Source organism: Chenopodium quinoa, unplaced genomic scaffold (assembly GCF_001683475.1).
Source record: "Chenopodium quinoa cultivar QQ74 unplaced genomic scaffold, ASM168347v1, whole genome shotgun sequence".
In the NCBI taxonomy this organism is placed as follows: Eukaryota; Viridiplantae; Streptophyta; class Magnoliopsida; order Caryophyllales; family Amaranthaceae; genus Chenopodium; species Chenopodium quinoa.
This window is the reverse complement of record NW_018743092.1, coordinates 1-22,522: the sequence shown is the minus strand read 5'-3', so window position 1 is coordinate 22,522 and position 22,522 is coordinate 1. Positions and strand designations below refer to the sequence as shown.

The 22,522-nt window shown below is 36.2% G+C and overlaps 5 protein-coding genes across 6 annotated transcripts; all 5 read right to left on the bottom strand.

Annotated features, from left to right (window-relative positions):
• Positions 1-216: 216 nt before the first annotated feature.
• On the bottom strand, positions 217-3,101 carry LOC110731778 (protein NLP5-like). Of its 2 annotated transcripts, none has more exons than XM_021911658.1 (3): positions 2,078-3,101; positions 1,680-1,958; positions 217-967 (listed from the first exon to the last, which is right to left on the bottom strand). In XM_021911658.1, exons 1-3 carry the CDS (start codon positions 2,775-2,777, stop codon positions 405-407), a joined length of 1,542 nt encoding a protein of 513 aa, XP_021767350.1. In that variant the 5' UTR covers positions 2,778-3,101; the 3' UTR covers positions 217-404. The 2 variants fall into 2 exon arrangements, with proteins under 2 accessions (XP_021767350.1, XP_021767351.1); XM_021911659.1 differs by having other exon boundaries at positions 1,680-1,955.
• On the bottom strand, positions 3,065-4,920 carry LOC110731776 (disease resistance protein TAO1-like). Its single transcript, XM_021911656.1, has 2 exons — positions 3,263-4,920; positions 3,065-3,135 (listed from the first exon to the last, which is right to left on the bottom strand). The coding sequence occupies exons 1-2, from the start codon at positions 4,068-4,070 to the stop codon at positions 3,065-3,067; spliced, it is 879 nt and encodes a 292-aa protein (XP_021767348.1). The 5' UTR covers positions 4,071-4,920.
• A 10,452-nt stretch (positions 4,921-15,372) lies between these two features.
• Positions 15,373-16,396, bottom strand: LOC110731780. The gene is made up of 2 exons (XM_021911660.1): positions 15,885-16,396; positions 15,373-15,739 (listed from the first exon to the last, which is right to left on the bottom strand). Exons 1-2 carry the CDS (start codon positions 16,036-16,038, stop codon positions 15,399-15,401), a joined length of 495 nt encoding a protein of 164 aa, XP_021767352.1. The 5' UTR covers positions 16,039-16,396; the 3' UTR covers positions 15,373-15,398.
• A 1,867-nt stretch (positions 16,397-18,263) lies between these two features.
• LOC110731777 (leucine-rich repeat protein soc-2 homolog) lies at positions 18,264-21,175 on the bottom strand. The gene is made up of 3 exons (XM_021911657.1): positions 20,126-21,175; positions 19,728-20,006; positions 18,264-19,013 (listed from the first exon to the last, which is right to left on the bottom strand). Exons 1-3 carry the CDS (start codon positions 21,072-21,074, stop codon positions 18,865-18,867), a joined length of 1,377 nt encoding a protein of 458 aa, XP_021767349.1. The 5' UTR covers positions 21,075-21,175; the 3' UTR covers positions 18,264-18,864.
• Positions 21,176-21,247: 72 nt separating this feature from the next.
• Positions 21,248-22,117, bottom strand: LOC110731781 (disease resistance protein TAO1-like). The gene has a single exon (XM_021911661.1). The coding sequence runs from the start codon at positions 22,115-22,117 to the stop codon at positions 21,248-21,250; it is 870 nt and encodes a 289-aa protein (XP_021767353.1).
• Between the last annotated feature and the right edge of the window lie 405 nt (positions 22,118-22,522).

The window sequence follows — 22,522 nt, the reverse complement described above, 5'->3', positions numbered from 1 at the left end:
CCATTAACATTAATTAGGGAATATAGGTAAACAAATATTTTCACGAGTATAAAATGACCACACTATTTATAAAAGTTCAAAGAGACAATTAACATCAATGAAGACAATTAAGTAAGCAAACATATATAATTAGAGGTTCGCACATGTTAATAAGAGTTTGCTTGAAATTTTTAAAAGGCAGGGATCAAAATTTCACATAATGAACATCTAAAAATTTATCACAAAGTTCTTGTTCCATCACAAAAAATAAAAATATTCATGTACTGGTATTATTCAGTAGAGCAGTAAAGTTATTGAGTTACATCACGACAATTTTTTGTTCATAACAGACAAACATCTCTACAATACTTAGGTCAACTTTGGAGTGTTACACTTAAATCACTCAAATAAATGGAAGCACATTATTAAACAACATAGTCAATAACAGACAATCTAACAAACTTGGTTCCCAATGATTCAGCAACATTCGAAGCATACTTCAAATCTTCCACACTAGTCAGCATCATCCACTCTTTATCTTCATCTTGATAAAGCAATCTATATTTGTTCAACTCAAGTTGGAACTTCATGCCTATTTCTTCAATTAGTTGATTAATCGGTAAAGTCAAAGAGAAAACAATTCTCACTGAAAGCTCCTTGTAAGTGGCTTTTACAACAATTGTGCCTGAACTTTCAGTTGTATGAAGAGCGCCTTCCAGATGCCCTTGGACTTGTTGCTGGATATCCATATGGCTTTCAATTAAGGGCTCTTCCAAATGCAGGTCTGATCCCATTATACACTGCACATTTTCCGTGTGAGCTGCTGAACTACCTAGGTTCACCACATTCTGTTGTGAGCAATAACTTTCAAATGGTGCTGTATTGTTTGTTTTCCTCTTCTTTGCATCAGGCTGTTGTTTTCTTCCTTTTCTTGGCCACTTCTCGACACCCAATTCTTTTATTGTTCGTTTCAATGTAGACCTCGATACTGCAAATTGAAGTCAAGTATGATTAATCATTTAGAAAAGCCAAGTATGATACTGCAAATTGAAGTCAAGTATGATAAAGAAGCTCAAGCAGTTAATTTTTTTATGGAAATCATCGGGATGACAGGATGTCTATCTCAGTCTTAATGATAAATTAATTTTCAAAAACCATCCTTATAAAGTCATAACCACAAATTTAGTTATGGACCATTAACATTAATTAGGGAATATAGGTAAACAAATATTTTCACGAGTATAAATGTGACCACACTATTTATAAAAGTTCAAAGAGACAATTAACATCAATGAAGACAATTAAGTAAGCAAACATATATAATTAGAGGTTCGCACATTGTAAATAAGAGTTTGCTTGAAATTATTAAAAGGCAGGGATCAAAATTTCACATGAACATCTAAATTTGCTTAGTTTCCATTTTATCAACCAAAAAAAAAAAAATTGTGTAGTGTCCATGATGTAAATTTATGTTACTCCGCACATGGCACAACATTACTCAATGTTTTAATAGTTTTGCTCTAGGAAAAAGTTCTCAATTGAAGTTTTGCATTGAATACAGCATTATTATTCCTTTTGAAATATCAGTGGCATCAATAGAAATTAAAACTTCAATGAATAAACAGATTTTGGCAAGAGTATGTAAATGCAGGTCTCAGATAATTAACAATTCTAATACAAACAAAATGCGATCATGATACCTCCAAATATTTTTTCTGCAGTTTCTTGTAGTGACATCGGGTTTTCGGACCAACATTGTTGTAGCTTCTCTTCAGATATTTCAATTCTACTATTTCTCTCCACCTTATTGTGTTGAGGGACCTGTTTCTGCCCATTTTCTAAATCATGATGACTGTTCTCACCATTATCTTGCTCAATACCACCTTGTGCTGTTGTTATGTGCTCAATAGAGCCCATACTTATACTGTTGAAAGGATCTGCTGATGTCTGCTCATCAGGGACAGTTTCATGAATTTCTACTGTTGGCATTTTGATACGAGAGTTATTCATATGTGTGAAGTATGCATCATCCGTGTCATCAATGATGATAAAAAAAATGCAAGTTATGACATATGAATTACTGGCAACATTTAATTACCTCTAGGAACAACAGTTACTTCATCTTCGCTTTCATCGGAGGCTGAGGCTTGGTAAAGGGAAGCATCATAGGCGTTGCTCTTGTAGTATGCTTCTTCTGTGTCATCGATGATGGACACTTGCTTCAGATTCCTTGGCAATCTTTCAAAGTTAAAACACTTGGGGAGGATTAAGTGTAGTAGATTGCGCAGCTTCACAAAACTAGGAGGAAGGGTCTTGATTCTGGTGACGCTGATATCAAGAGTATGCAAATTGACTAACTCATGTAGATTTGATGGTAGTTTTTCGAGGCTGATACAGTCTTTGAGTTGTAATTCTTGCAAGTTGTGGAGTCTTGCTATATCTTCAGGAAAGAACTCCATTTTAGAACATGTAATGGAGAGTGTCTCCAGGTTGACTAATTTATTCCAACATTTTTCAAAGATACATCTCAGGTCATTATAATCTTTGAAAAACAAAATTTCCAGGTGATGTAGGCCAATAGGAAGTGAGTCAAGTGACTCGAAGGAGCAATCCACAAGCCTGAGTTTGTGAATATACATACATGGTGGCAATGACTCGCAATAATCACAGGAATTGAGATCCAGACTCCTTAAGTTAGTTAACTTTTCCAAGCTATCATAAAGTGGCCTCATATTGCAAGATGATAAAGAGAGATGTTTGAGGCTGACAGGCATATTAAAATTTTTCCAAGCTATCATAAATGGATAATCGCAGATGTAGTGTTTGTAAATTGGATAGCTTGCTTAAGCTGTGAATAACGGACTCATCAATTTCAACATCAGAAGAGTCGAGAGAGAGATGTGTAAGCCTTGTGAATGTGACAAAGTAGTTATCCGGGAGGCAAATATGATCAGTGAAGTAGAGATAGAGGTGGGTGAGCTCACTGAATTGCATTATGGAATCTGTTAACTCCTTAACATTTTCCAAGTCCAAAAATCGAACCAACATGAGTAAATTTCTGTTATTAATAATCCATTGCGAAGGATCATCCTCCTTCAATCGGAGATAACCAGGAGGAGATATGATAGGGATTTTGAGCTGCATCATTTCTTATTTCTGCCATTGTAGGAGGGGGAGAGAAGAGATAAGCTTGATTATTACATAGTATAACTACCACGTCAACTAGAACAAACAAATTTGGAGTAAAACTGTAAAAGTAAAAGCATTGGCAATGTAAACTTACCTCCACCAAAAGGAATGGGCAATTCTCCTATCTCTGTTTTAAGTTCCTCCCAGGATTTGCGAACATGCCTATCTTTAACAGAAATGATGACCGAATGATTCAAGTCATATGGCAACGTTTCGAGTCTGAAATGTTCGGGCAACATTAGATGTCGGAGTTTGCGTAGCTTCGTGATGCTCCAAGGAAGACACTTGATTTTGGATGATTGAATATCAAGAAGACATAAATGGGCCAACCCATCCAAATTTGCCGGCAATTCAACCAGGGACTCACAGGAAAAGAGAGATAAAGATGTCAAATTGGATAGATTTGCAATGCTCAAAGGAAGTGACTTTATGTTCTTGCAATATTTAAGTTTGAGATGGGTAAGGCTCACCAACTGCCCTATATTTGCCGGCAATTCAACAAGGGAATCACAGGAAGAGAGAGTTAAATAAGTCAAATTGGATAGATTTACAATGCTATCAGGAAGGAACTTTATGTTCTCGCAATAATCAAGCTTGAGATGAGTAAGGCTCACCAACTGCCCTATATTTGCCGGCAATTCTTCCAAACAATAACACTTATAAAATTGCAAGTGCTCCAATTTGTGAAGCCTAGTGATGGTGTTAGACACACATTTCAGGGAATCACAGTACAAGAATTCCAGGCGGATGAGCTGTGTGAGCTCACCTATTGATTCTCCTACCTCTTCCTTTTCATAACAACGCAAGGCTAGACGAGAAGGAGGGTTATTTTTAATCCATGCCTCTGGATCCTCCCTCAATTCCAAGTGACCTTTAGAATCTACTTCTCCGCAAGTTATCATTTCCTTAGCTTCAACAAGAACACCAAAAACCACCTCTTTTAATTTTAATTTCAAACTACAGAAATATAAACTGGGAAATAAAGGAACAAAGAGAGAAGATAAATACTACTCAGTAGTTGCAGCTTTAAGATTCCATCAAGAAATTATCACAACTATCAACTTCAACGTGAACCTCAACCGCAAATAATTAGTTGTGGTTAATAAGAAGAACTAATGACCACATAGATTTATAAATGCATCACAGCTTTTCTGGACCCCACTTAAGTAATTATGCCTTGAACCTGAGCCTCAATGAATTATTATGCATTGAACCTGAACCTCAAGTTATACTTCACTAAGTTAACAGTAACGGCCCATAGTCATACTATGTTGGTATGTTCCTTAAAAAAAAAAAAAAACAACTCTGTTGGTTTGTATATCTACTAGTTAAAAATAAAAAAAAGTATTCTAAATCTATTAGTCCAGATATTTATTTATTTATTTAAGAAAAATAAAGTAACAACAAGCATTTAATTTTATACGGAGTAGCTTATACTATATGAGTCAAAATATGTCAACTCTATCCAATTACACTCTGTTTCTCTACCTTTTTTTTTTTTTTTTTTTTTTGTTTTTTCAAATTACAAGTGTCTTTTACCCACTTATAAAGCACATATCTAGGGATGTCAGTGGGGCGGGTCAAATAAGAGACCCGCGTTGGGGCGGGTCAAATAAGAGAGCTGCGTTGGGGCGGGGATGAATCTTGGTTTGGCGGGTGATGGGGCGGGGATGGAGATAAAAACCATACCCGCCATGGGTGATGAGGCGGGGTGGATTTTAGGTTTATCCGCCCCACCCGTCCCACTTCGTACCCGCTCCATCCCCACCCACCCCTTCGTACCCGCTCCATCTCCACCCACCCCACTTCGTACCCGCCCCATCCCCACATCCATATATTTTTAAAAACAAAATTATATACTTTTATACTATTTTATAAAAAAAATTATGTAAAATAAAATAGTAAATATAATACTTTGTAATACACTTATATTATAAACAATAGAATGTGTAATATTAATAATAATTTTTTCTTTTTGCAATCTTTATTAATTATGAAGGATTGTGTATTTGGGAGGCGGGGATTAGGCAGGTCTTAGGTGGGGATTAGGTGGGGGTGATTATTCAAGTGGGGCGGGGATGGGATGAATTTTAGACCCGTCGCGGGGATGGGGATGGATGGGGATATGAAAATTTTAGATTGAGATGAGGATGGGAAGACTAAAATCCGCCCCACCCCGCCCTATTGACAACCCTTGGCGGACCCAGGAACTTCCGGACCCAGGAACTTCCGACTGGTGAGTCACAATCGATAACCAAATATGTAAAAAAAAAATTTCTTACCAAGATCATCCAAATAGAAAATTGACAAGATTACAATACTAACTAATAATTAACAAGCTTAAAATTGACAAGACTAAAATTGACAAGCTAATAAACACCCTAAATAAACACTGACCACAATTCACATAATCACATGGTCAAAAAGGTTCAAATTTCATCAAAAAGACAAAAACCCAACAACATTAACAAAAGGTTCAAAGTTTACAAACAAACAACAACAAAATCAACTAAAGTTTCAAACTTTTACCAAAAAACTAACAAAATCAACGAAATAGAGAGAAGAATCCAATCACTGTGTCTCGACAACCTCCAATTTCCCTTAAACTTATATCAAATAATTTAATAGAATTAACTAATTAGACTGAATTAAATTGAAGATTAGAATTTTAAACTAAAAATTAGAAATCAACTTACTAGCAAAATGAGAATAGGAGAGAGAGGAGGAAGCTTTCGATGATCACCGACAACCCAAATACCCAATCAAGAGCAACAACACCATCAATGTGTGGAGGCAGTGGAGCCGGCGAGCCGCCTGTGTGCAGCAGCAGCAGTGAGCGAAGATGAAGAAGAGGAAGAGCAGGAGGAGGTGACCAGCACTGGAAGCAGTGGCGGAGGTCTGCTGATCTGGCCGTCTGGTGATTTGGTGAAGATGAAGCGAAGAGGAAGAGCAGGAGCAGGGCAGGAACACAATTTCTCACCTGCAATCTTAGCTTTCTTCGTTCTACAACCAAATAAACATTAAAAATAACATTAAAAAATTAAATCATGAAATTTTACACATACGCAATTCAATTAGGAACAAATTACAAGTACCCAGATCAAAATTAACAATCAAAAAGTTAAATTGAAGACAAATAGAAGACCTGATGAACAAAATTGATGTTGGGTTGAGAAGAAAAGATGGGTAAAGGAGAAAAAGAAACAAGAGGATGATGAATTGAAGTGAGAGGCAAACTTTTCAAGAAAAGACTGAACTTTGTTCCTAAACATCATCGTTATTATCATCATCAAATACTAGAATTTCACAATCAAGTGATAAGCCATAGTAAATATTCAATCAAATTACAGACATTTGCTAGAAAACAGAAATTACCTTAAGCAATGGAGTGTATCAATAATTCGTCTAGCTCGGAGTGTAAATCTTCGAATATTTTTTTTTTTTTAAGAAAAAAATTAGAATTTTTTTTGGGCCTTGGTGACTCATTTGACCCACCAGGCACAAGGCCAATTCCGCCACTAGGCTACAAATATCTAAACATCTATAAATTTTGAATCACACGTCGAAACTAATTTAAGAATATCTCACACGTATTTAGTTTCCCTCTTCATTACAACATTCCAAACAAAAACAGCTCAAAGAAACGGAGTTATATCATTATATTCACTATCCTACAAATAATAAATGTAAGTCAATGAGTCAATATTATTCCGGCACAATTTTCAGCAAATCCATAGTATAACTGTCTCTTTAGAGCAAGATTATTGGAGAGGATATATGTCCTCTTGTGTGGGTTTTTTTGCTGATTTGGAGTAGTCCTCTTTGATGTTGGGTAATGTAGAGGATCCTCAAGGAGAAGGATTACCTTGTCCTTTGTGCCAAGAGGATGAAGTGTCAACTTTTATTTGTTTATTTGTTACATAATTTTATAAACTCAAAAAAATTATAACGGTAATTAATCACAAACGGTAACATATTTTTAAAAACTAATTTTACCAACGGTTGTATTTTTATTTTCTCTATAAAATGAACCTAATTTTGGCCATCTTTTATACACTTCAATTTTGCATCTTTTTCACTCCTTCCTCTCTTTCCTCTCTTTTTATAATTTTCTTTTGTAATGGATGAAAATAATCATAGTTATGGAAGAAATATGAATTTGGCAGAATATTTATGGGCAAGATTTGAGCATACTAGTAATCGGTAAGGAAAAAAGAGGATAATTAGTTATTTGTCTTTAATTTCTTGTATTTGTTGTACTTTAGTGTATCAAATTAGTGTTTTTATTCCTAATTTGATGTGTTACTGTATCAAAAATATATAGGTAAGGTAATTTTTATTATGTATGCTAATTATCGAATCCTAATTATTATTATTATCATTATTAGACCTTATCATTATAGAAATCAATAAAAAATAATCTTTTACAAAGAAAAAATTTGAAGGTGGGGCCATATTTATAGTATAAAATATATCAAGAGGATACCCTTTGATGTGGGAAAAATAAATGGAAGAGGATGGAAGAGAGGAAAGAGATAGTGGGAAATAAGGTGGATGAAAGAGAGTATGAGGTGTCAAAATAGGGTAAGGAGAGAGAATGTTTGAGAGGACAAAACCATCCTCACCAATATATATGCTCTTAGTAAAGATTAGATGATTTAAGACTATAATACCCTGATCCAGAAGATGAAAGCAGCAAAAACTTAAACCAAACAAAAACCATGAACTTTCAACATCAAGTAACCCAAAAATCATGCAAATTCTACCTATCATAATAAACATGTATACATACCAGTAATTTGGTTAGGGTAGTTGGACATCACAGTAGTAACTCACTACTTACACAACCTGTAAAAGCATTGGTATGAAAACCCACCATTAATTCCCTCTGCCAGCTCTGTTTTATTCATCAGCCCTCTAAATTGTCAGTGTCTCCATTAAAATTTACAGCCCTCTTTCTTCAGCTTCCTACCTATCAACTCCAAAAACATAATAAATGCAACTTTAAATCAATAAATAAGCTTTCTTTGAACTTTCTTTCTCACCTTCTATAAATACATAAAACAAGCTGCATGTTACATTGCATCCAGTTCTAACATACAAAAATTATATATATAACGAGAGTAAGAGTTTATAATTTATGCTACATTGACTTGGGAATGGTATACAAAATGATTAATGTACCTGTTGAAGCTAATTGTCTTCAAAAACCAACATTCTTGGTTTTAATCCTTGTTTTAGGATTGTTTCCTTGTTATATTCATTGATTCTCCTTTGAATTATATGCATTGTCGTGCCCGGGTGTCGAGTTTGTAGTCCGGGATGCTGTAAGATGAGCTGCTTCTACTGATCCGACTGTCCCGGGGAAACTTTTACGCTTGCTCTTCCATGACTGCTCCGTCAACGTGAGTTTCCGTCTCTTGTATCTATCCATCCCTCTATCCATCTATCTGTACATTATACTAAAGTGGCGGCAGCTTCCTAAGAAGAGCCATTTAATAGATGCTAGATAATTAAATGCTATATTATAGCTATGTTCTTGCAGGATTGTGATGCATCAGTGCTAGTAGAAGGGGATGGAACTGAGAAAGCAGATCCTGCAAATAAATCTCTAGGAGGATTTGAAGTAATAGAGACGGCTAAAAGAGAGCTAGAATTGTTCTGCCCTGAACTGTTTCATGTGCTGATATTCTTGCACTGGCTGCTAGAGATGTTGTCATGGTACCATAAAACCTATCCTTCTTTCTCATGTTCGAGCATGCGCACACACACACACACACTTTTTTCATTGTTGTTTACAAATGTTCTAATATAATAAAGATATCATGTTTTCAGAACAATCTAACAACACTGCTATCATTAGATGATCTTGAAAGATTTAAGGCATGCTCTAAGTTAGAGATGCGGGTCACTAGTACCGGATGTTTCTCTTCATCTTGATACTTTATTTTGAATGTGTTAACCTCGAGTTCTAGCTGGTTGGCCAACTCTTCCTTGAGCTGGTCAATACTGTAACTCAATGAGAAATCAAATCTAACTACATCATCTTTATAAGTGGCCTTCACTGTAAAGTTGCTTGAGTTATTTTCATTTTGTTGCAAAGCATCTGACTATGTACACTCATTTGCACCATCCAAATGCTCGTGGGCGCATTGAAAATGATCTATATCGCCTAGAGTTTCCATTAAGTTCTCTCTGAGGGTTTCCATTGTGTCCAAGGTCAAGTTGCTAACAGTGTCGGGGGTGGATGATACATGATTTGGCAAAGTAAGCTGGTCTGCTCCCATTATACACTCCCCTACAGTTTCCGTGTGAGATGCTGAATTAGCAGGATTATTCGCCAAGTTCTGCTGCGATGAATCATTTCCAACTGGTTCTTTATTATTCTGTTTCCTCTTCTTTACATTCTGATGCTGCTTCCCTTTTCTGCTTGATTGCCACTTGAGTTTCAAAGCATTCAATCTTCGCTTCATTGTAGACCTTGAGACTACAAATTGTGGACAAGTACGACGAATCATATAAGCAAGACAATGAATCAAAACATAAACCATTTATATTTGACAACAACATCATAAATTAGATAAAGGAGAAAATAGAAGACACAAGTACATAATGAGAAGTACTACGTATGTAATAGCATTTACAATAATGTTACACTAATGGAAGGTGTTAATGGCATCAAAGCACATACGCGAGCTAAAAATCTACTGATTACCAAAGAAACTCGAGCAGTTTTCTAAGAAATCATCAGGATGCAGATCTCACTCTCCAAGATTCTATTACTTTGTCTTTTAAAATATGCTAATGACAATAAATTTTGTAAACCGAAAACTTCTCAATCATATTATTAGCATTTTCTTAAAAAGGAGTGGCAATAGTCTCTAGGAGTAAGAGTAGGCAGTTTCTAAAAACATCAAATAATAATAGAAAGGTAAATATTAAGAAATGGAAAATGTAGTTTTTAATTCTGTTGAAGTATCAGGTTGATTTGAGGTAGCTTCTTGGTTCATAGAAGTTACCAGAAGCAGCTTATGCCCGAGCACGCAACGAACTTACAGCAGTCACTTTAACAGAATGTAAGTTGTTGTAACAGTCTGCAGTTTTTATAACTTTCCTGAAATCCAGGGGTATTTTGCTGTACATAAATACCTGTATTAATCTCCATTCTTCTGTACATTCAAAGAATACAAGTCCCTGCATTCTTCTCCATACACTATGGAATTTTACTGAAGTTTTCCAGCAAACTTAACAAATATAAAAAACAGATGATACAATGCAAGGTTTCATCAAACCGAAACTCTATTCTGAACATCTAAATTTACTAAGTGTATGCCCATGATATATATTATTGTACTATGCATATGATAAATCATCACTTATTGTTTTTATGATTTACTCTAGGAAAAAGCTCTTTATTATTACAGTTCCACGTTGCCTACAGCATTATTATTCCTTTTGATATATCAGTGGCCTGATTTACTGATTAAAAATGATATAATAGTTTTGACAGCAACTAACTTAATATTCATCAATGAGTGCACACTACACATTTTAGCAAGAGTATATATTTGGAATTTGTATGTAAATGCATGGTCTCAGATATTAAAAAGTCTATTATAAACAAAATGCAAACATACTTCCAATTTTATTTGCAGCATCTTCCAGTGTCATGTTTTTGGACCAGAATGGTTGTAGTGTCTCTAAAGTAATTTCTTTTCCTTTCTTACCCTTCACGTTATTATTTTGAGGGATCTGACTCTGCTCGTTTTCTGAATCACGATGACTGTTATATCAGTTCAATTCCTAATTTTCTTCTCTCATAAACAATTCAGTTCAGTTCAGTTCTGCTCAGTTCAGTAAATCAGAACAGACCCTTAATCTAGGAATGTATGACAAAATGACGCGCAAACAAGTATAATTAATGTACATTTTCATTTGTTTTTTCTATTTTTAGCTCCTTATATGTAGCCCTTAGGGCTATGTATAGAATTTTCTAAAGCTGGGAACGGGCCGGGATGGCCCGCGTGCCGCCCGGCACGGCCCGCCGTTCGTCGCAGCCCGGCACGGCCCGATCCCCAGCCCGACCCGGCACGCCAGTCGAGATTCGTGCCACGGGCGTGCCACGGACAGTGTTCTGGAATTGCAGGCCCGGCCCGGCACGAGCACGGCCAGGGCCCGGCGTGCTGGCCCGCCGTGCTGACACGTCGGCCCGGCACGTGGCACGAAGACCAGGCACGGCATTCGTGCCGGCCCAGCACGGCCCGCGTGCCCACCTTGGTTTATAACGGTAATATTACCGTTTTTTGCACATAATTAGCCAAAAAACGGCTAGTTTTTGGCCATCTAGCTCCCCAAAAATTCTATAAATACCCACCTCCATTTCATTTCCAAATCACAAAATCACAATCTCTTCTTCTTATCTCTTAATCTCTTATATTCTCTAATAATCCTTTTTTCTAAAATTCTCTAATTATTCTCTAATTATTTTCCTAATATCGGAAAAAAATTAAAAAGTTCGTAATCGTAATTAGTGGAGCATTGAAGCACGGTTGTAAGATCTAAACTAATCATTAATTTATTATTTTTTTATTGTTATTATTAGAATAATCTTGTTTAATTATTATTGTTGTTAATTGTTATTATAATTGTTATAATTGTTGTTATTAGTTATTATTATTGTTACAATTATTGTTATTATTTTTTTATTGTTGTTATTGTTATTGTTATAATTGTTGTTATTAGTTATTATTATTGTTATTTTTATTGTTAAAATTGTTGTTATTAATTATATTATTGTTAATCAGTTTTTATTAAAAATCTAATTGTTAATTATGGCATCGAACAACCCATCATCATCTAGGGGGGGGAAAGGCCGACTTGGCCGTAGTAGTAGCTCTAGAGAACCACCTAATACAACGAGCCCCCAAATTCCGAGTCCAACCAATGACCCCGGTTACTCCCCCCCGGGCTATGAGCCATTTAGGCACGATGGTAGTTCCGGTTTTCAACCCTATTATATGTCGGGATTTCCACCACCACCACCAAACCAATTTTCACCATCAAACCAATTTCAAAATCCACAACAATTCCCACAATTCGGTCAATTCCCGCCTAATTATTTTGGTGATCAACAAAACTATTATTCTAGCCAAAGTAGCCAAGAAAGTACCCAAATTCCCTCCGGTTCTACCCCTTCTGTTACTACTAACCCAAACACACATCATGAATGGTTCAGCGAAAGTGAGATGGTACTTTTGAAAAACCGAAGGAGTGAGGTATGGCGTCATTTCGTCCTAAATAAACCCAACCAAACATATGCAAAATGTAAAACATGTAATGGTGTATTCACGGCACTATCCAAATCCGGGACGGGACACCTAACTAGACACATGAAAGCTTGTGCAAAACCAGCTATTGATCCGACCCAACCAAAAATTTCCCAATACCATCCACACGGCTTCACCTACAACTATGAGAGGGATAGGGATGAACTAGGGAAAATGATAGTACACGCCGAACAACCTTTTCTTTTCTCGGAAAGTGACCCATTTAACACCTACATTAACAAAGCACTACAACCCCAACATAAAAGAATATCTAGGAAAACCGTTCGTTCGCCGCCATGAAAAACTACCTAGAGTACAAATTGCGGTTACAAGCCGAATTGAGTAACCTTAACTGTAGAGTGTCTTTGACAGCCGATTCTTGGGATAATGGTTATAAATATCACTATTTATGTGTGACTTGCCATTGGGTAGATGATCAATGGTTGTTACAAAAAAGAATAATACATTTCAAAATGCTGGAATACCCACACACCGGCATTAACATTGCTCACCATTTAATGCAAGCAATAGACGAATACAACCTTCGAGATAAAATGATGTCTATGACTTTTGACAATGCAACCTCTATGACATACACAGCTAATCTTGTCAAACAAAACTTAACCGATGTAATATTAGACGGTGATGCTCTTCATACTAGATGTGTTTGCCATGTACTTAACTTATGTGTACAGGATGGAGTTCGGGCAATTGGCCCATACTACAACAAAATCAGAGATGCTATTATGTCTATTAATAGCTCAAACATGAGGTACCAAGAATGGAAGACTTTTCTAAGACAGCAAAAGATAAGGGCAATAAAAATCAAAACCGATTGCCCAACTAGGTGGAATTCCACCTATGACATGTTAACTAAGACAATTGAGTACAAGGGCCCGTTAACAATATTTTACAACCAAAAATTTCCACAAAATGCTTTATATGATGATGATTGGTATAACTGTGAAAGATATATGCAATTTTTACAGTTATTATATAACATGACGTATTGTTTTTCTTCTGTTTACAGTCCTTGTGCTCAAAACTTTCTTTCTAATGCATGTTTACTCGCCCAACTTTTCGCTGATCATCGCAACCAAAGTGATTATGATCAGTATCTTCCAGCAATGGAAACAAAGTGGCGTAAATATTATAGTGAAATTCCTTTGATTTATATTTTTGCTTCCATATTAGATCCTAGGCAAAAGTATGAAAACACATTTATGTTAGTTGACATTTATTTTCAATGCCTGAATCTTGACGATGATGTAGAAACGTATAAGAGTATTGTGAAGGATCAGTTTTTTGCTTTATATGGAGTCTATGAAAGCAAATATGGCACCGCTCCTCGCTCAGGGCCTTCCCAACCATCCAAAAACGTAAGTAAGAAGGCCAAACATTTATTTTCACAGGCTACTAACTTAATTTCAAGGTTTTCAGGTGATTCATCAATCAGGAGAACGCAAAGCGACGTCTCGGAGTTGCAGATGTACCTGAGTTATGACTTCACCAAAGGCATGGACGACGATGAGATTAACAGCCTCGACCTCCTTGCATGGTGAAACAACAAAGCACGAAGCATCCAACTTTGGCGGCAATGGCACGAGACATTCTTGGTATCCAAGTCTCCTCTGTTGCCTCCGAATGAGCTTTCAGCGCATCCGGAAGGGTTCTGGACGATAAAATAACAAGTCTAAAACCCGAAATACTAGAAATGTGCGTGTGTTTCAAAGATTGGTTGGATGCGGAAAATCGCTCACAAGACCGTTCTTACGAGGACAACGACAACGATGAAGGAACCTCCGCTTCCGACCGTTCGGGTTCAGCTAGTTCCCAATCTATCCAACTAGCCGATGAAGCCGAAGCCGAAGCCGACGACGAAGACGAGCAAGAAGAAGAATAAACAATTTTTGTATATTGTACGATTTTAATCATTATCAATATTATCATTTTCCAATTTTTGTTTAATACCATCATTGTACGATTTTTATCATTGTACAATTTTCTCAACTCAAGTAATAATAATATGAAGTACGCATTATTCACATCCAAGCCCAATTTGCCTTTTTTCCCCGTTTTGTTATAATTTGTAAATTCATATTAAAAAAAATAAAATTATACCAATTACTAATACAAAATTATATTTAATAAATCATAAACATTAAATTTTAAAGTAATAGTATAGATAAATATATAAATATAAATATTGAATATATAAAATTATAAAACATAAATATTCAACTTATAATTATAAAACTTAACCTTATAACTTATAAAAATTATAATTATAATTATAATTTTATAACTTATATACATTATAATATAAGTTATAATGTTGTCACTTTTTTTAAAAAAAAAAAAAAAAAAAAAAAAGGTTGGAAACTGCCAGCCCGCTGCCGGCCCGCCAGGCTGGCACGTGGCCGGCACGGCACGAGCCCGCCAGGCATGAGGGCCGTGCCAGGCCGTGGGTTGGCCTGTGAGAATGGCCAGCACGGCACGACACGACTTCCTGGGCACGGCGGCACGATCGGCACGGCACGCCGGAGCACGTGCCCGCGGCGGCCCGGCCCGGCACGATGCCCAGGTTTAGAATTTTCGAAAGAAAAATATTTCAGCAGGAAATTATTTAATCAGAGAACTAATTTATAGTTGTGGTTTTCCTAGAAACTATATGTTCATGAAAACTAATGTTTTATTGAAAACAATCAACCGGGGCCTAAATAAACGGCCCATAGTCATACTCTTTGCTAGTCCAGAGCACAAATGTTAACTGACTTAAGCCAGTATAAGCACTAGTATTATTAAAGAACATAGTCAATAACAGACAATCTAGCAAACTTGGTTTCTAATGATTGCAACATTCGAAGCATACTTCAAATCTTCCACTAGTCAGCATCATCCATTCTAATGCTCTTCAGAACGTTGATTATCCATTAAGTTCTCCCTAACGTTTTCCACTCTTGTGTCCATGGTCAAGTTGCCAACAGCGTTGGAGTTGGATGATACATGATTTGGCAACATATGCCGGTCGCATCCAGTTATACCCTTCCCCACAATATCCGCGTGAGCAGTTGAATTAGAAGGATTCACCAAATTCTGATGTGTTGTGGAATCACTTCCAAATGGTGCTTTACTATCGTGTTTCCTCTTCTTTGCATCATCATCAAGATGTTGCTTCCTTTTTTTGCTTGATGGCCACACCAGCTTCAATTCTGTCAATCTTCGCTTCATTGTACACCTCGAGACTGCAAATTGTGGTCATTTAAGACCAAGAATCAAAACATAAACTATTTTTATTTAACTACAATTTGCTGAACAAATTCATGGAATTAAAAGCACATAACATAAATTTGTTCTAGGACCAAAATTTTTAATCATAAAGTAACATACCTCCAACTTGTTCTGCAGCTTCTTGGAATGTCATATTTTTGGACCAAAATGATTGAAGCGTCTCTAGTGAAATTTCTTTTCTTTTGTAACCCTTGATGTCATTTTGAAGGGTTTGGTTCTGCTCATGCTCATAATTTCCTTGTTCACTTTCCATAGTTGCAGAGTCACTTTGTATAGCAGGGATACTCTAACTTTCAGGATTTGAATGAAATATTGAATACGTACTGTACTAGTATATGAGAATTGAGAAGCAGCTACCAATTTATAAAAACTTTGAGCCTGAACCTACATTATTCTCCTATTTCTTCCCACCGCCCCCCCCCCCCAAAAAAAAAAAAAAAAAAAAAGTGAGGTGGATAGGGATTGATGAACAACCCATAGAGATTATCAGATTAATAATGCAGCACAGCTATTCTGGACCCCACAATCAACCCTAGTTCACTAAGTTGTACGAAGTATATTGAACCTGAACCTTATTTTCTTAAAAAAAAAAATAATGAAATAAAAACTAGTTGTATTGAACCTGAACCTTGAAAAATAAAAAAAAATAAAAAAAACTTGGACCTCACTAAATAATTACCCATTCACCCGACATTGACCCGGCAATCCTAACCCGATCCATGACCCGAAATTAACCCAAAAATGTTAACCCGAAATTGATCTTATACCCAAATTAACTCGATACCCAAAGCGACCCGAAACCCAAAGTGACGCAACCCGATCTTAACCCTACAGACTCAAAAACAAAAACAACCAGAAATGACCTGACCCATAATTAACATCTTTGTGTGAGAATAACAAGACTCATTTTCCTCTACACTCTGATTCTCTAAGCTTGTACTTCGTAATATTTATTTTATCTCTCTATATTCATAAGATTTATACTTTTATGATATCTCCCATTTCATCACTCTCTAAATACATACGGTGGAAAATATTTTCCTTTAGAAAATAATGGAAATCTTATTTTCTTCCCTCCTTTTACTTCTCTCTTATTAATCCTCACATTACTATTCCTACTTTTAAGAAGGGAAAAAGTAACACGGAGTAACAACATTTAATTACATGAGTCAAAATATGTCAACTATAAGCAATAGTTTTACAGTATTAAACAACATAGTCAATAACAGACAATCTAACAAACTTGGTTCCCAATGATTCAGCAACATTCGAAGCATACTTCAAATCTTCCACACTAGTCAGCATCATCCACGCTTTATCTTCATCTTGATAAAACAATCTATATTTGTTCAAAGCAAGTTGGAACTTCATGCCTGTTTCTTCAATTAGTTGATTAATCGGTAAAGTCAAAGAGAATACAATTCTCACTGAATGCTCCTTGTAAGTGGCTTTTACAACAATAGTGCCTGAACTTTCAGTTGTATGAAGAGCGCCTTCTAGATGCCCTTGGACTTGTTGCTGGATATCCATATGGCTTCCAATTACCATTGGGTCGAAAGTTTCTTCTAGTGTTGCAGCGCGATTACTTTCAGTTGAATGAAGAGCACCCTCCAAATGCCCTTGAGCTTGTTGATGGGTATCCATATGGCTTTCAATTACCATTGGATCGAAAGTTTCTTCTAGTGTCGCAGCGCGATTACATTCAGTTGAATGAAGAGCGCCCTCCAAATGCCCTTGGTCATTTGCACCATCCAGATAATGCTCTTCGCCATGCTGACAATCCATATTGCCTTGAGTATCCATTAAGTTCCCTCTAACGTTTTCCACTATTGTGTCCGGGGCCAAGTTGCCAACAACATCAGAGTTGGATGATACATGATTTGGCAACGTAAGCTGGTTTGCTCCTATTATACGGCCCCCAACAATTTTCGCTTGAGCTGTTGAATTAGTAGGAATCACCAAATTCTGCTGTGTGGAATCACTACCAAATGGTGCTTTACTATTATGTTTCCTCTTCTTTGCATCATCAAGATGTTGCTTTCCTTTTTTGCTTGATGGCCACAACAGCTTCAATTCTTTCAATCTTCGCTTCATTGTAGACCTCGAGACTGCATATTGTGGTCAAGTATGATAAAGAAGCTCAAGCAGTTAATTTTTTTATGGTAATCATCGGGATGACAGGATGTCTATCTCAGTCTTAATGATAAATTAATTTTCAAAAACCATCCTTATAAAGTCATAACCACAAATTTAGTTATGGACCATTAACATTAATTAGGGAATATAGGTAAACAAATATTTTCACGAGTATAAATGTGACCACACTATTTATAAAAGTTCAAAGAGACAATTAACATCAATGAAGACAATTAAGTAAGCAAACATATATAATAGAGGTTCGCACATTGTTAATAAGAGTTTGCTTGAAATTTTTAAAAGGCAGGGATCAAAATTTCACATAATGAACATCTAAAAATTTATCACAAAGTTCTTGTTCCATCACAAAAAATAAAAATATTCATGTACTGGTATTATTCAGTAGAGCAGTAAAGTTATTGAGTTACATCACGACAATTTTTTGTTCATAACAGACAAACATCTCTACAATACTTAGGTCAACTTTGGAGTGTTACACTTAAATCACTCAAATAAATGGAAGCACATTATTAAACAACATAGTCAATAACAGACAATCTAACAAACTTGGTTCCCAATGATTCAGCAACATTCGAAGCATACTTCAAATCTTCCACACTAGTCAGCATCATCCACTCTTTATCTTCATCTTGATAAAGCAATCTATATTTGTTCAACTCAAGTTGGAACTTCATGCCTATTTCTTCAATTAGTTGATTAATCGGTAAAGTCAAAGAGAAAACAATTCTCACTGAAAGCTCCTTGTAAGTGGCTTTTACAACAATTGTGCCTGAACTTTCAGTTGTATGAAGAGCGCCTTCCAGATGCCCTTGGACTTGTTGCTGGATATCCATATGGCTTTCAATTAAGGGCTCTTCCAAATGCAGGTCTGATCCCATTATACACTGCACATTTTCCGTGTGAGCTGCTGAACTACCTAGGTTCACCACATTCTGTTGTGAGCAATAACTTTCAATGGTGCTGTATTGTTTGTTTTCCTCTTCTTTGCATCAGGCTGTTGTTTTCTTCCTTTTCTTGGCCACTTCTCGACACCCAATTCTTTTATTGTTCGTTTCAATGTAGACCTCGATACTGCAAATTGAAGTCAAGTATGATTAATCATTTAGAAAAGCCAAGTATGATACTGCAAATTGAAGTCAAGTATGATAAAGAAGCTCAAGCAGTTAATTTTTTTATGGAAATCATCGGGATGACAGGATGTCTATCTCAGTCTTAATGATAAATTAATTTTCAAAAACCATCCTTATAAAGTCATAACCACAAATTTAGTTATGGACCATTAACATTAATTAGGGAATATAGGTAAACAAATATTTTCACGAGTATAAATGTGACCACACTATTTATAAAAGTTCAAAGAGACAATTAACATCAATGAAGACAATTAAGTAAGCAAACATATATAATTAGAGGTTCGCACATTGTAAATAAGAGTTTGCTTGAAATTATTAAAAGGCAGGGATCAAAATTTCACATGAACATCTAAATTTGCTTAGTTTCCATTTTTATCAACCAAAAAAAAAAAAAATTGTGTAGTGTCCATGATGTAAATTTATGTTACTCCGCACATGGCACAACATTACTCAATGTTTTAATAGTTTTGCTCTAGGAAAAAGTTCTCAATTGAAGTTTTGCATTGAATACAGCATTATTATTCCTTTTGAAATATCAGTGGCATCAATAGAAATTAAAACTTCAATGAATAAACAGATTTTGGCAAGAGTATGTAAATGCAGGTCTCAGATAATTAACAATTCTAATACAAACAAAATGCGATCATGATACCTCCAAATATTTTTTCTGCAGTTTCTTGTAGTGACATCGGGTTTTCGGACCAACATTGTTGTAGCTTCTCTTCAGATATTTCAATTCTACTATTTCTCTCCACCTTATTGTGTTGAGGGACCTGTTTCTGCCCATTTTCTAAATCATGATGACTGTTCTCACCATTATCTTGCTCAATACCACCTTGTGCTGTTGTTATGTGCTCAATAGAGCCCATACTTATACTGTTGAAAGGATCTGCTGATGTCTGCTCATCAGGGACAGTTTCATGAATTTCTACTGTTGGCATTTTGATACGAGAGTTATTCATATGTGTGAAGTATGCATCATCCGTGTCATCAATGATGATAAAAAAAATGCAAGTTATGACATATGAATTACTGGCAACATTTAATTACCTCTAGGAACAACAGTTACTTCATCTTCGCTTTCATCGGAGGCTGAGGCTTGGTAAAGGGAAGCATCATAGGCGTTGCTCTTGTAGTATGCTTCTTCTGTGTCATCGATGATGGACACTTGCTTCAGATTCCTTGGCAATCTTTCAAAGTTAAAACACTTGGGGAGGATTAAGTGTAGTAGATTGCGCAGCTTCACAAAACTAGGAGGAAGGGTCTTGATTCTGGTGACGCTGATATCAAGAGTATGCAAATTGACTAACTCATGTAGATTTGATGGTAGTTTTTCGAGGCTGATACAGTCTTTGAGTTGTAATTCTTGCAAGTTGTGGAGTCTTGCTATATCTTCAGGAAAGAACTCCATTTTAGAACATGTAATGGAGAGTGTCTCCAGGTTGACTAATTTATTCCAACATTTTTCAAAGATACATCTCAGGTCATTATAATCTTTGAAAAACAAAATTTCCAGGTGATGTAGGCCAATAGGAAGTGAGTCAAGTGACTCGAAGGAGCAATCCACAAGCCTGAGTTTGTGAATATACATACATGGTGGCAATGACTCGCAATAATCACAGGAATTGAGATCCAGACTCCTTAAGTTAGTTAACTTTTCCAAGCTATCATAAAGTGGCCTCATATTGCAAGATGATAAAGAGAGATGTTTGAGGCTGACAGGCATATTAAAATTTTCCAAGCTATCATAAATGGATAATCGCAGATGTAGTGTTTGTAAATTGGATAGCTTGCTTAAGCTGTGAATAACGGACTCATCAATTTCAACATCAGAAGAGTCGAGAGAGAGATGTGTAAGCCTTGTGAATGTGACAAAGTAGTTATCCGGGAGGCAAATATGATCAGTGAAGTAGAGATAGAGGTGGGTGAGCTCACTGAATTGCATTATGGAATCTGTTAACTCCTTAACATTTTCCAAGTCCAAAAATCGAACCAACATGAGTAAATTTCTGTTATTAATAATCCATTGCGAAGGATCATCCTCCTTCAATCGGAGATAACCAGGAGGAGATATGATAGAGGGATTTTGAGCTGCATCATTTCTTTATTTCTGCCATTGTAGGAGGGGGAGAGAAGAGATAAGCTTGATTATTACATAGTATAACTACCACGTCAACTAGAACAAACAAATTTGGAGTAAAACTGTAAAAGTAAAAGCATTGGCAATGTAAACTTACCTCCACCAAAAGGAATGGGCAATTCTCCTATCTCTGTTTTAAGTTCCTCCCAGGATTTGCGAACATGCCTATCTTTAACAGAAATGATGACCGAATGATTCAAGTCATATGGCAACGTTTCGAGTCTGAAATGTTCGGGCAACATTAGATGTCGGAGTTTGCGTAGCTTCGTGATGCTCCAAGGAAGACACTTGATTTTGGATGATTGAATATCAAGAAGACATAAATGGGCCAACCCATCCAAATTTGCCGGCAATTCAACCAGGGACTCACAGGAAAAGAGAGATAAAGATGTCAAATTGGATAGATTTGCAATGCTCAAAGGAAGTGACTTTATGTTCTTGCAATATTTAAGTTTGAGGGTAAGGCTCACCAACTGCCCTATATTTGCCGGCAATTCAACAAGGGAATCACAGGAAGAGAGAGTTAAATAAGTCAAATTGGATAGATTTACAATGCTATCAGGAAGGAACTTTATGTTCTCGCAATAATCAAGCTTGAGATGAGTAAGGCTCACCAACTGCCCTATATTTGCCGGCAATTCTTCCAAACAATAACACTTAAAAAATTGCAAGTGCTCCAATTTGTGAAGCCTAGTGATGGTGTTAGACACACATTTCAGGGAATCACAGTACAAGAATTCCAGGCGGATGAGCTGTGTGAGCTCACCTATTGATTCTCCTACCTCTTCCTTTTCATAACAACGCAAGGCTAGACGAGAAGGAGGGTTATTTTTAATCCATGCCTCTGGATCCTCCCTCAATTCCAAGTGACCTTTAGAATCTACTTCTCCGCAAGTTATCATTTCCTTAGCTTCAACAAGAACACCAAAAACCACCTCTTTTAATTTTAATTTCAAACTACAGAAATATAAACTGGGAAATAAAGGAACAAAGAGAGAAGATAAATACTACTCAGTAGTTGCAGCTTTAAGATTCCATCAAGAAATTATCACAACTATCAACTTCAACGTGAACCTCAACCGCAAATAATTAGTTGTGGTTAATAAGAAGAACTAATGACCACATAGATTTATAAATGCATCACAGCTTTTCTGGACCCCACTTAAGTAATTATGCCTTGAACCTGAGCCTCAATGAATTATTATGCATTGAACCTGAACCTCAAGTTATACTTCACTAAGTTAACAGTAACGGCCCATAGTCATACTATGTTGGTATGTTCCTTAAAAAAAAAAAAAAACAACTCT

Coding starts and splice junctions, on each gene's coding strand:
- LOC110731778 (XM_021911658.1), bottom strand. CDS start 2,777: ATGATAGCTTGGAAAAATTTTAATATGCCTGTCAGCCTCAAACATCTC. Junction 1,959..2,077: donor AGTAACTGTTGTTCCTAGAG/GTAATTAAATGT, acceptor AAATGCCAACAG/TAGAAATTCATGAAACTGTC. Junction 968..1,679: donor TGCAGAAAAAATATTTGGAG/GTATCATGATCG, acceptor TTCAATTTGCAG/TATCGAGGTCTACATTGAAA.
- LOC110731776 (XM_021911656.1), bottom strand. CDS start 4,070: ATGATAACTTGCGGAGAAGTAGATTCTAAAGGTCACTTGGAATTGAGG. Junction 3,136..3,262: donor GCCCATTCCTTTTGGTGGAG/GTAAGTTTACAT, acceptor CTACAATGGCAG/AAATAAGAAATGATGCAGCT.
- LOC110731780 (XM_021911660.1), bottom strand. CDS start 16,038: ATGGAAAGTGAACAAGGAAATTATGAGCATGAGCAGAACCAAACCCTT. Junction 15,740..15,884: donor AGCTGCAGAACAAGTTGGAG/GTATGTTACTTT, acceptor CACAATTTGCAG/TCTCGAGGTGTACAATGAAG.
- LOC110731777 (XM_021911657.1), bottom strand. CDS start 21,074: ATGTTGGTTCGATTTTTGGACTTGGAAAATGTTAAGGAGTTAACAGAT. Junction 20,007..20,125: donor AGTAACTGTTGTTCCTAGAG/GTAATTAAATGT, acceptor AAATGCCAACAG/TAGAAATTCATGAAACTGTC. Junction 19,014..19,727: donor TGCAGAAAAAATATTTGGAG/GTATCATGATCG, acceptor TTCAATTTGCAG/TATCGAGGTCTACATTGAAA.
- LOC110731781 (XM_021911661.1), bottom strand. CDS start 22,117: ATGATAACTTGCGGAGAAGTAGATTCTAAAGGTCACTTGGAATTGAGG.